The 11,145-nt window shown below is 46.0% G+C and overlaps 1 protein-coding gene across 1 annotated transcript; it reads right to left on the bottom strand.

Moving 5' to 3' along the window:
- Window positions 1-1,264: 1,264 nt before the first annotated feature.
- LOC122377540 (RNA polymerase II transcriptional coactivator-like) lies at window positions 1,265-10,570 on the bottom strand. Its single transcript, XM_043357658.1, has 3 exons — window positions 10,142-10,570; window positions 6,572-6,788; window positions 1,265-1,512 (listed from the first exon to the last, which is right to left on the bottom strand). The coding sequence occupies exons 1-3, from the start codon at window positions 10,211-10,213 to the stop codon at window positions 1,442-1,444; spliced, it is 360 nt and encodes a 119-aa protein (XP_043213593.1). The 5' UTR covers window positions 10,214-10,570; the 3' UTR covers window positions 1,265-1,441.
- Between the last annotated feature and the right edge of the window lie 575 nt (window positions 10,571-11,145).

Raw genomic sequence — 11,145 nt, 5'->3', positions numbered from 1 at the left:
CAGATCTCAGGAACGGCTGGGCCGATTGCGTTCAAATTGGGCACACCGCTAGCGACCGGTTAGAAGGGTGCTTTGCACAAGCCCGTTGGAAGTACCTTCTCGCCCTTCCGCATGTGCAGGGCTTACTATCTCGCTCGCTCGTTCTTCGCCCATAAGGCGTTTTACTGGTATTGAAAAGACTTCGCTTCGCTCGCTGCGCTCGCTTGCTCGTAATGAGCGGCCCGGCCCGGCCCGGCCTGGCCCGGCCTGTAACGCTTTTGAGAGGCTTATATCTCAGCAACCGCTGGACCGATTGGCCTGCGGTCTTTTTTTGCTGGGTAGCCCCATCCCTTCTACCCCGTAATTGACTACTTTTGACACATCTCAGTGACCGCCGTGGCACGTGCCACGTGAAAAGTCAAGGGTGTTCAAGCTGTTTTGCAAAAGTAGTAATTTTGAGAGGCTCATATCTCAGCAGCCGCTTGGGCGATTGTCTTGCGGTAATTTTTATAAGGTAGCTGCATCCCTTCTACCAAAGGTCGGATACTCTTGATCTATGTGAGTGACCCCCACTGCACGTGCAAAATAAAAAAGAAGAGGTGCCAAATTTGTTCCCATTTCAATAACTCAGTAATTACTGGGGCGATTTCGCTGAAACTTGGCATACAGGTAGGCATCCGCCAGGCAATGCCTTCCAATGTGTTGCGGTTAGGGTGCTACTGCACGTGCGCACGTGCAGGGGGCGTTTCCAGATCTCGAGAACGGCTTGGCCGATTGCGCTCAAATTTGGTACACGGTTGGGGACCGGTTAGTAGGGTGCCGTGCAAGTCAGTTTGGACCCCGTTTGCACGTGCGCACGTGCAGAATGCCGCTTCCAGATCTCAGGAACGGCTGGGCCGATTGCGTTCAAATTGGGCACACCGCTAGCGACCGGTTAGAAGGGTGCTTTGCACAAGCCCCGTTGGAAGTACCCTCTCGCCCTTCCGCAAGTGCACGGCTCACTGTCTCGCTCGCTCGTTCTTCGCCCAAAAGGCGTTTTACTGGTATTGAAAAGACTTCGCTTCGCTCGCTGCGCTCGCTCGCTCGTAACGAAACAAACTAAAGAAAAATGTTCATTTCCGTACAACGCACTCCACCGCCTAGCAGAATGGAATGGATGCAATGGGTGCGTTCCATTGTGTCAGTCAAATATTTATCGCCAAACAACAGCTACATCTATATAACACCATCAAGGTGTATAACTAATGCATTGCGCTTGAAGTTACTTGGGATGCAATGACACCAGTTTATGACAATGACAACGTGTATTATCATGGCAAAGCAGCGAAACAATGCAATACATCACAGAATGGCAGGGCGGCGCCCGGCGGTATGAGGAGTGACGCCGGCTGGTCGCGCCGGGTCATCGGAGGGCGCCGGGTCCGACTGATGCCGGCGGCGGCCACCCCACCGGCAGCCCCCATCAGAGCCGCTTGCTGATCTCTGGGATAATCTGGGTGAACATGTCCCACTGTTCCATGGACATGCTGATACCTGTCGACGGACAAATGCAAGCCAGATGTCATTGATGCCGACATATTCCACTGGAGCACGATGAAAGAGGTCATGTGCATTATGCAGTGTGCGTGCATGGATCCGGGTGTTGACCGTGGGCCAGTGATCTCAGATATCTTGGAGCGAATTAACGATTACGATTTACGAGTATGATCCCATTGGTTCCTGCCGCGGAATTATATAAAAGACTTTTATGAATTCTGATTCATTCCTTCGTTCTGGAGCGACGGGCGCCATAAGGCCTTTCGAGAATTGAAGGAACTCGCTACATGAAAATGTAACGACCAAGTAACTTCGTCACATTGGTGGTTCGTACCTCCGTTACAACTGAGCCCGTTCCTCCGCTTCTCCGAAGGAACGGAGAATCGAGCGACTGAAGTCGCGTTTCGCAGGATTGCAAGAGACAGAAACGAGTTAAAATTTTGAAGAACAGTATCCACTTCACCTATGCTCATGATGGATCTAGCACACGCATGTTAACCCACGTATCATGCATTAGCGTCGCCACGGGGGGGGGGGGGGCAAGCGGGGCAGCTTGCCCCCCAACCTCGGACCGGGCACCCCCTGCGATCGATGCAGATTCGATGAGATTTTTGAGTCGGGAAAAATGGGGATACCTTTCTGAGAATGCCTGTGAGGTCAGAATCTGTTGGATCGTGCAGTTCAAACAAGAGTCAGAGTCGCAGTCGCCAAAATCTTCAAGACTCCGGCTCCAGACTCGGAAATGTCAATGCTGTGATTAATTCCATGTTCCTAGTTGGTTCTTCATTACACTTTATAGCTGATTTTCATAAGTTTTGGAGCCTGCTGACACATAATTTTCGTTCAAAGCGTGACACGAAATCTTCGGGGCCTTTCTCAACTCTCGTCAAATGTCTGCGACAGGCTTAAGTACTAGAGATGTCAATCTGATACCAACTTTTTGGTATACCGATACCAAACCGATACCAACTTGGTATTTGGTATTTCAATCGTAATGTGTTTGGTATTTTGTTGGTATCATAAACCCTCACTAATGTATAAGAGACTAAGAAATCGGTAAAAAGTTGGTATTTCCCTCATTTTCCCAAGTTGGTTTGGTTTCGGTATTTTCCCGTGGTTTTGGTTGGTATTTGGTTTGGTATCGGTATTCCAATTTTCCGTAATTGACATCACTATTAAGAACCGTTCAAGTGCCGCAGGGCTCATGAGCTTGCTTTTCACACGGGTTCCCAAAGAGCTCCACTGAGCTCTAAGAAGCTTTCAGACTTCAGAGGGCCCAGACCGGCCTCTGAGAGTCCCACTGGTGTCCATGTTCTCTGAGGGCCCATAACAGGGATCTTTGAGCCTTTGAGGGATCGTTACAGGGATCTTTGAGGACCTTATACATATGTAGACCTCTGAAGGGCCACACGAATCTTTGAGGATGCCTTCGAAAATTTCTAAGAACCTTAATTGGCCTCATATAGTTTAGCCAAACTTTTGAGGCGACAGACTTTGCTAACCCCAAGCTGGCATCTGAGGGGTCACAACACAACTCACGTGTCCCTCTGAGGGCCGCAACACATGTTTCTTATGTCCCTACGTAGGATCCTTAGGGATTCGACACATACCCCGACGGTTCACACTGTTATCCGAGGGCTCCAGGCTCACCCTGGGGCCTGGGCCCAGTCTCTTAGCGCCCGCCGCCTACACTGGCTTCTGAGGGCCCCACCTTGGGCTCGGAAAGCCCTAAAGCACCACATACACGTAAATATTTGGGGTGACCCACGCCGATCTCCGGGATCCTAAGCAGGCTTCTGGGAGCTTACACTGACCATGAGTGGCCTGAAATGGCCTGGAAGTCCCAAGCCTATCTCTAAGGGATCCCTTGCCGCTATGCCGTGCCGTAACTTTTGGTTCCGTTAAACATTTTTTGTTCGCGTTTGCAGCGCTTCACTTCATACGAAAAACGAGGAACTTTTTGTTCACACTCGAGTTAACAAAACACTTCCTCTCACTGGAGCAAAGATGAATTACATACTTCCGATTCACACTTCCGACATTCACTCTCAGTCTCCGCCGAATGCCCAACTTCGCTACAATCGGCGGCTGGGATAAGCCCTATGCATTTCACGTAAAACCTCTGCATGCATGCGTGAATGGCGCTTTCAGCAGGGTGATCGGATTAAATGGAGCGTTTTTCACCTTTTTCTGGGTAATGCTAATGACCATGAGCGACGAGAGTCTGCACAGGGCCCTCTGCAGTGCGTCGGCAATCGCAGCCACTGTAATCCTACCGGTCGTTTTTGTCTAGAAATTTCAAAATTTCGAATTTTTCTGTAAAAAATTACACATCATACCTAGAAGGAAAACTTTGTCACTATCAGATTTCTCGCACCATTGCGCGTCGAATGATATGTAAAACGGGTGAGTAACGACTGGGGATAGGCAAGATTTAACACAAAAGTTAATTTTGCCCCCCCCCCAACCGAAAATCCCTGGCGACGCCTATGCACGCATGACTGGGGGAGGGGGGTGCTCTACAGAGCCACCCCCTCCGGTTTTTCGGCAATATCTTCTGAACCATTTGAATGACCAACACGAAACTTGCGGCACCCTCAGCAGCATACATTTGACACATTGTGTTAGAATTTCAACTTTCCAGCTACCATAGGTTGGCCGGAAATGACGTCAGACTTCAGAGTGACGTCAGGTCCGCCGATTTTGATGCAAAATATTGAATTACGGCAAACGCTCTCAAAAGCTCAGTTTTAAAGCTAGATCTAATTTATTTGCATGAGTGGACTACAAATACACGTAGCTATCAAACTGCTATCTCGAATTTCGAAATTTTGAAAATTTCGAAACAGGTATTTACAATTACAAAAATTTATTTTTTATTTTTCAAAAAGTTTTTGATTTTTAGCAAAGACCGGACGCGATAGAAAACACACTGATGAACTATTATGGCAAGTTTTAGCCCAATATCTTCAAAAATAGCCAAGTTATTTGCATTATTGTCAAAATTTTACAATAATATATTTTTCAAAACCATTTCTCAGTACGTTTTTGACATCGTACAGCAATATTAATGGCACCATCGTGGTCCTGAGCTCAAACTGCATCTGATGGGCACCTTTTTGTGGAAAAATTTCATTTTAAAAAATTGACCTTTTCTGATCTGACCTGGCCTCCAGTAAACTCGGCTGAAAATGACCTCAAATGACACAGACGACATTGTTTTCGAAATCTATGAGTAAAATGGACCACAAAACATGCGTCACGTGACCGATACATGATATCAATTTTCATGACCTAGGATGACCTGGTCTTGACCTGAAAAATTCGAAGTAAAAGTTCGATACCCTCAGGGCATCTAAGGCATATATCAAGTAGTGCGTTAACCAAAAATGAGCCTGATCGCACTTGTCAGCCGGCGGTGAGAGCCTAAATTGTGAACATGCAAAAATGCTGATAATTTTTACTTTAACCTGACCAGTGACGTCATCGGTGACCTCGAGGTCAATGAAAATGGGTTTCGCTCGAGTTTCTCCGGGGATATCAGACGCCGTTTGAATTTTGACAAGACGATCGGCCCAGTAATTTCGGAGATAGGAGGGGGCTCTGGAGAGCTCCCCTCCCCCGCCCCCCCCCCCACAGTCACTGGCGTTATGGAAAATACCCCAGTCATGCGCGGGTTAACTATTCCGCTTACAATAATAACGCAAATCGCAATGACTGGGCAGTCGCGCGTGTATCATGTCGTCCGCTGCGAAACACATGTCAATTCTACGTTCCACTTGCGCGTGTCCGCACAGTGCTGTGGGGTCCACCCTGTCGCATTCCTCGATTAACACGCGCAGTGGAAGGGGGGGGGGGGCGGATTACGCCCACCCCTTCTCTTTTTCGCCAATAACTCGCGACGCAAACATAATATTTAAGTGAAATTATGGCTGCCTGTCCAGAATTGAATTGCGGATCTTCTCGTGCAAGAAATAAGAAAATCGGTTCACAACTTTTCTAGTAATAGCGGTGTTAAGTCAAACATCCTGCCGCCGCGAAGGCGCGGCGGCGCGGCGACCGGCGCTAGCCGTTACGCGCCGCCTGAATTGTAGACTGTGCCGGGGCGGGACCGTTCCGACTTTACATCCCGCTTCCGCTTCTTACCGCTGATTATATTCGATTGGCGTCAAATTTTGTGAGAAGGTTAAGAAAGGTACAGGCAATCTTATGGTCAAAGAATTTTGAAAATCGGCCGGTAACATCTTGAGTTATGAGTGTGTAAACACAAAATTGTGATTGCCGCGTTTCCCGCGTCGGCCGATCCCGCTTCAGCTGGCGACATCTTACCCTTAGCAGGCTTCTACCTGCCATATTTATTGTTGGATTAACTAGAAATTCACCATACATACTCACAAATGTATATTCTTTCGTTTAGTGAAAGAAAAAAGAAAATCGGTCGGTAACTTTTTGAGTTATCGGTGTGTAAACGCAAAAAAAGTCGCTCATAAGGCTGATTTGACCCCATTTGACCTCATTTGACCTTGAAGATATTGACCTAGGGTCATGATATTCACACACAACAGAGTTCCCCATGGCCTACACCTACCCTCCAAATTTCGTCTTTCTAGCTCCAGTGGGAGCTGAGATCTTAGGGGGATCCGCCCCCCTTCCATTGGGCGTAGTACTCGCGAGTTGAACTCGCAACCCTTCCACTGCGCGTGTTCTTCATCCGGCCTTATGCCGACGCCGCAATGGAAGAAGCAGGTGGTAACCTACTGTTCCAGGTCAGAAAAGCTTTTTGTCCCACAGTTGTACCCATGACATTCACTTATTTACGTTCCTACTTATGTATTTACTTTTTTATTTAGTAATTAATTACACATATCTGTTCATCTAATAACATACTTATCTATTCGTTCTATACGTCGACTTCATCTGTCATAAGGGCCATAAGTCGCCTGTCTCGTTGGTGATTATGCGAATGAACATATGAATAGAACGACTGGTCCGGAAGCGCTCAAGCTTGGTGCGGCGCTATTGGCAAATTATTGCCTACTTATAGCACAAGACTTACCCTTCTTGCCAGGCTTCAGGTCACCCTTGTCATCGTTCCAATATTCACGAATGTCCACATATGTCTTGCCCTTGAATTTGCGGATCTTAACAAAGCGCTTTGGAGCGATGGTCCATGTGGGTTCGCCATTCACCACCTCACAGGAGGTAGCGCCACCGCCGCTGTCTCCCTTCGCCTCGGCCTTGGCAGAGGGGCGTGACTTCTTCACAGGTCCAGCCTGTAAATATGGTTAAGACACGATATTACTGAACTTTTAACCAAAAATGGTCAATGTGCCTTAAATCAGTGACCTGTAAATAGAGACCAATCAGTGGCATTTTTAGGGCAATCAGGGGTTGGTGTTGGCTCATCACGAGCCAGCGTTAGTCCTAAGTCCATCAGGCCACGGGGCACGGCAGGGGCCCATCGGAAGTAACGATGGGCCCCTGCCGGACCCCGACAGCCCTTCAATGGCCCCTAATACTTGGCACCTGACTCGCCAGCGCTGACCCTCACGATACACCTTCCGCAGCCCGACCCCTGATGAGTGTACCCGGCCCCTGGCACACATGCAAACCAGCCTGGTTCAGTCTAGTTTTTTTCTGTGAAACATGTGCCAGATCATAATCTCCATTGTGAAAGCTGATTCGAGACTATCACATCATACAATCAACTTATTGAATCACCCTCCTCCATGGATGCTCCATATGAATATTTTCCTGAAGTGTGCCTGACCCTGATTGCTGTAGACATAGAACAAGAGGAAATGGTAGTGTAACCCGACTGTTGGAATGCATGATTTTTGTAAACATTAAATTATCAACTTTCTATTTTTTTTGTGATGAAGTCATTTCCCCAATATGTAGTTGTGATTTTCCAACCAAAATTCTGAAAAAAGGAATGCTTGAAAATGGGCTCAAAATAAATTTGAAAGGGAGAAATTCCCCCTTCCCTCACTAGCCATTCAGACACAAGTTAGAAGGGAAAGGAATTTTCAAAGGGGGGAAATTCCCCCTTTCCCCTGTTTAAAAGTTACCCTGAACCTACCAATGTACAACCTACAGCAAAATTTGTGTAAATATCTCAAGAATTGGAGCCTAGTGACTTTTCACGAACAGGTGGCAACATGTGAGACACCAGGGCCCTGTTTCACCGGTGATAGCAGCACGCTGCTCTCAAATTGCGCGAGCTGACGTAATGTGATGACGTCATACTGCTGACGTAAGGGGCAATTCTGGCGCACGATTACCGCAATTTATTTTACGATTACCGCAATTTATTATTTTACGTCATCAACTAAATGTTCGAAGTTTACGTCCTAATTTTCCTTATACCCAACTTCTTTTAAATACATCATGTCAAAAAAAAAATATATATATATATATATTAAAAATAAATATGCTATCATTACTGCGTAAACTCTTACTTTTAGGCTCATACGTCACTTAATGCCGCGCGGCCAAGGTCGCGGCAATCGTGCGCCGGAACTGCCCATCACGTCAACAGTATGGCGTCATGACATGACGTCAGCTCGCGAAACGTGATAGCAGCGTGCTGCTATCACCGGTGAAACAGGGCCCTGGGCCCTGTTTCAGCGGTGATAGCAGCACGCCGCTATCAAATTGCGCGAGCTGACGTAATGTGATGACGTCATACTGCTGACGTAAGGGGCGATTCTGGCGCACGATTGCCGCAATATTGTTTTACGTCATCAACTAAATGTTCGAAGTTTACGTCCAAATTTTCCTTCAACCCAACTTCTTTTATATACATCATCTTAAAAAAATATATATTGAAAATAAATATACTATCACGACTGCGTAAATTCTTACTTTTAGGCTCATACGTCACTTAATGCCGCGGCCAAGGTCGCGGGAATCGTGCGCCGGAACTGCCCATCACGTCAGCAGTATGGCGTCATGACATGACGTCAGCTCGCGAAACGTGATAGCAGCGTGCTGCTATCACCGGTGAAACAGGGCCCTGCTATATGATTACCAAAAGTAGGCCTACAATAATTATAATATTGTGACTTTTCATTTTAATAGTAACATTAACTGTCTTACATCCTTTATTTCCGTTTCTGACTGTCACCAGTGTGCCAGAGCCAGAGCCTGCAGTCAAATGTGGACCTCTCAACTTGAACTGACTGGAGGCTGCTGGAGCTTTCTGGAGATTTGCTGAGAACTTTTGGAGTTTACTAGATGTGCTGGAACACTGACTGGAGAATCCTGGAGCTATCTCATCTTTTCTGGAGGCACTGGCTGGAACAGGCCCATAACCTTGAGACTTGATACCCACGGAGAAGGTGCAAGCCCACGCTACCTGTACCTAGGGCTGTTCATGGGCCCTTAGTGCGGTAGGACCGCACACAGGCTCGAATCTCTGCCCACTGACTCCCTACACCATCCTTCCATCACAGCACACAGCCATGATGTCATACTGCCTACTCATCTCCTACCCCCACAACTGCTGCAGACATTGCTCACACCACACTTAGCAGTTTACAGTGTCTGTGGACAGCCCTCATTTCAACACTCAAGACATGCAACTCTCCCAGTGATAAATAAATGTACCTAGCCTAGCTTGCCATATATATATATATATATATATATATATATATATATATATATATATATATATATATATATATATATATATATATATATATATATATATATATATATATATATATATATATATATATATATATATATATATATATATATATATTGATGTCAGTTTTATGATATATTTGGGTGGGTAGGCCCCGAGGATAGTATGAATAGATGTAACATCACATAAACGTGAGCTAAATCAGTTGGGGAAACTACGAGGAGCCAAACAAAAAATGGATTAGCCAATCAACGGCTGGAGTGGGCGGGGCGATGACCATATATGGTCATAAAATCAGACTTCATCTTTTCAATGCATCCTAGCATTCAAATGAAAAAATAAGGCATAAGAATGTTTTTTAACCACACAAGGCCCACACTCACTCAGTGCACAATTAACTGGCGGCTCTAAATCGCAGAGTTACAGCACAAGGTCAATCAGTGATGGGCAAATATGGCGGATTGAAACAGACGCGCCAAAAAATGTAAGCAGTACAGTGGTTAAAAAATGTCATTATTTTTATTATTTTGTTTACGGGTTTTCTAATTGTGGTTAAGTTATTATTTTACAATTAAATAGCTTTGTTTATTGTAATTAAATTAAATCTGTTAACAATTTTCTTTCAAAAAACCAATCCATTTATTGAATGGCCAGCTGATTGTGACGCCCCGAACCTGCAGAAAAGCCGTCCTATCGCCATTTTCGAGTCAATTCACCAAATTTAATCATATCACGCTAATTCCTAGTGGAGAATGGAATCCTTTTCTCTCCGATAAGTGGACATGATACTGCAAGTACCGGCTTGTTATACCGTTTTTCACCCTTAGTGGCGGGGGCTGCATTTATGCCCATATATGGTCATCAAAAGTCCATTCATTGACCAATCAATATTTTTACTTTCGCCTCGTAGTTTCCCCAACTGAAATTGAACAATTCCGTGCCGAGCCACTAGCCAGTGACATTAGGGGTACTCACGTCATCAGGCCCCGAGTCGGACGTGTCCGAATCAGATATCGGTCTCTTCGTCTTGGAACTGGCTTTAGGCATGACGAAACTTATATCAGCAATGAATCAAAAGATTAACATTGACATACAACTTTCCTATGCGAGTTTTTGACCCACAAAATAACGCAAAGAGATATACACTGGCAAAGAGTTAGAGATTGCCGGATTAGACCAGAATCAGAATAGCGTCCAATCCCGATTGCAAGCCCGATTGGCTCATCGTGCTCCAATCCGTGCTACACTGTGAAACGTGCTTCCGTTTCACAATGTGTTCCCGAACTTCGGCTACAGCTCAAAAGCCCGCAGGAGCTGATATTTCTTGTCTCTGATTAGACAATTTCTACAAAGGGTTTCGATTAGTAAAGAAAAGAACATCTTTCAAAATGTCTCGTCTGCGCTGAAAATGTATGCCTTCCATATCTTTCAGCTGCCATATTAGCATTTCCCACGGTGATGATAAATAGGCATTTCCCTTGCTGGTTACCAAAAACATGTGCTACAACAAAATCAGAAAAATAATTATGAAAGGATAACTATCTCGTCATACACCAGAAGACCGATAAAATTAGCGTCAGCGAACCAGGGCGTGAACGTATGCTTACCCCTATGATTCCCCTTTGCTCCGAGAGTTGAATGGAATGCTAAGGTCCTCTCAGTTCGCGCCATCTATAGTTTTGTATGTGCTGCCACCTACACAAGAACATCTCACGAGCAGATTGCTTTGATAACCCCAGTGAAATGCTGGGTTTGGGCGGCGATCTAGCGGGCTCAGTAGTGAGCATTGCATGTGCACACTGCACACTTGCGGAACAGTGGCGGCCATCAGGACCATGCTCCCATCAAAGGCATATTCGGGCCTATGCTCAGTTTCTAGGTGGATCCTACTATAGCGCATTCAGATAGGTAAGTATATACCTACCTACCAAATAGAGGTGCCCTTTTTGGGATCCAAGTAACCCGCCCCGCAGCCCTTC

This window comes from Amphibalanus amphitrite, unplaced genomic scaffold (genome assembly GCF_019059575.1).
Source record: "Amphibalanus amphitrite isolate SeventyFive unplaced genomic scaffold, NRLGWU_Aamphi_draft 000046F_arrow, whole genome shotgun sequence".
Lineage (NCBI taxonomy): Eukaryota > Metazoa > Arthropoda > Thecostraca > Balanomorpha > Balanidae > Amphibalanus > Amphibalanus amphitrite.
This window is presented reverse-complemented; position numbering and strand designations above follow the sequence as displayed.

Coding starts and splice junctions, on each gene's coding strand:
- LOC122377540 (XM_043357658.1), bottom strand. CDS start 10,213: ATGCCTAAAGCCAGTTCCAAGACGAAGAGACCGATATCTGATTCGGAC. Junction 6,789..10,141: donor CCGACTCGGGGCCTGATGAC/GTGAGTACCCCT, acceptor CCATATTTACAG/GCTGGACCTGTGAAGAAGTC. Junction 1,513..6,571: donor CCTGAAGCCTGGCAAGAAGG/GTAAGTCTTGTG, acceptor GTCCGTCGACAG/GTATCAGCATGTCCATGGAA.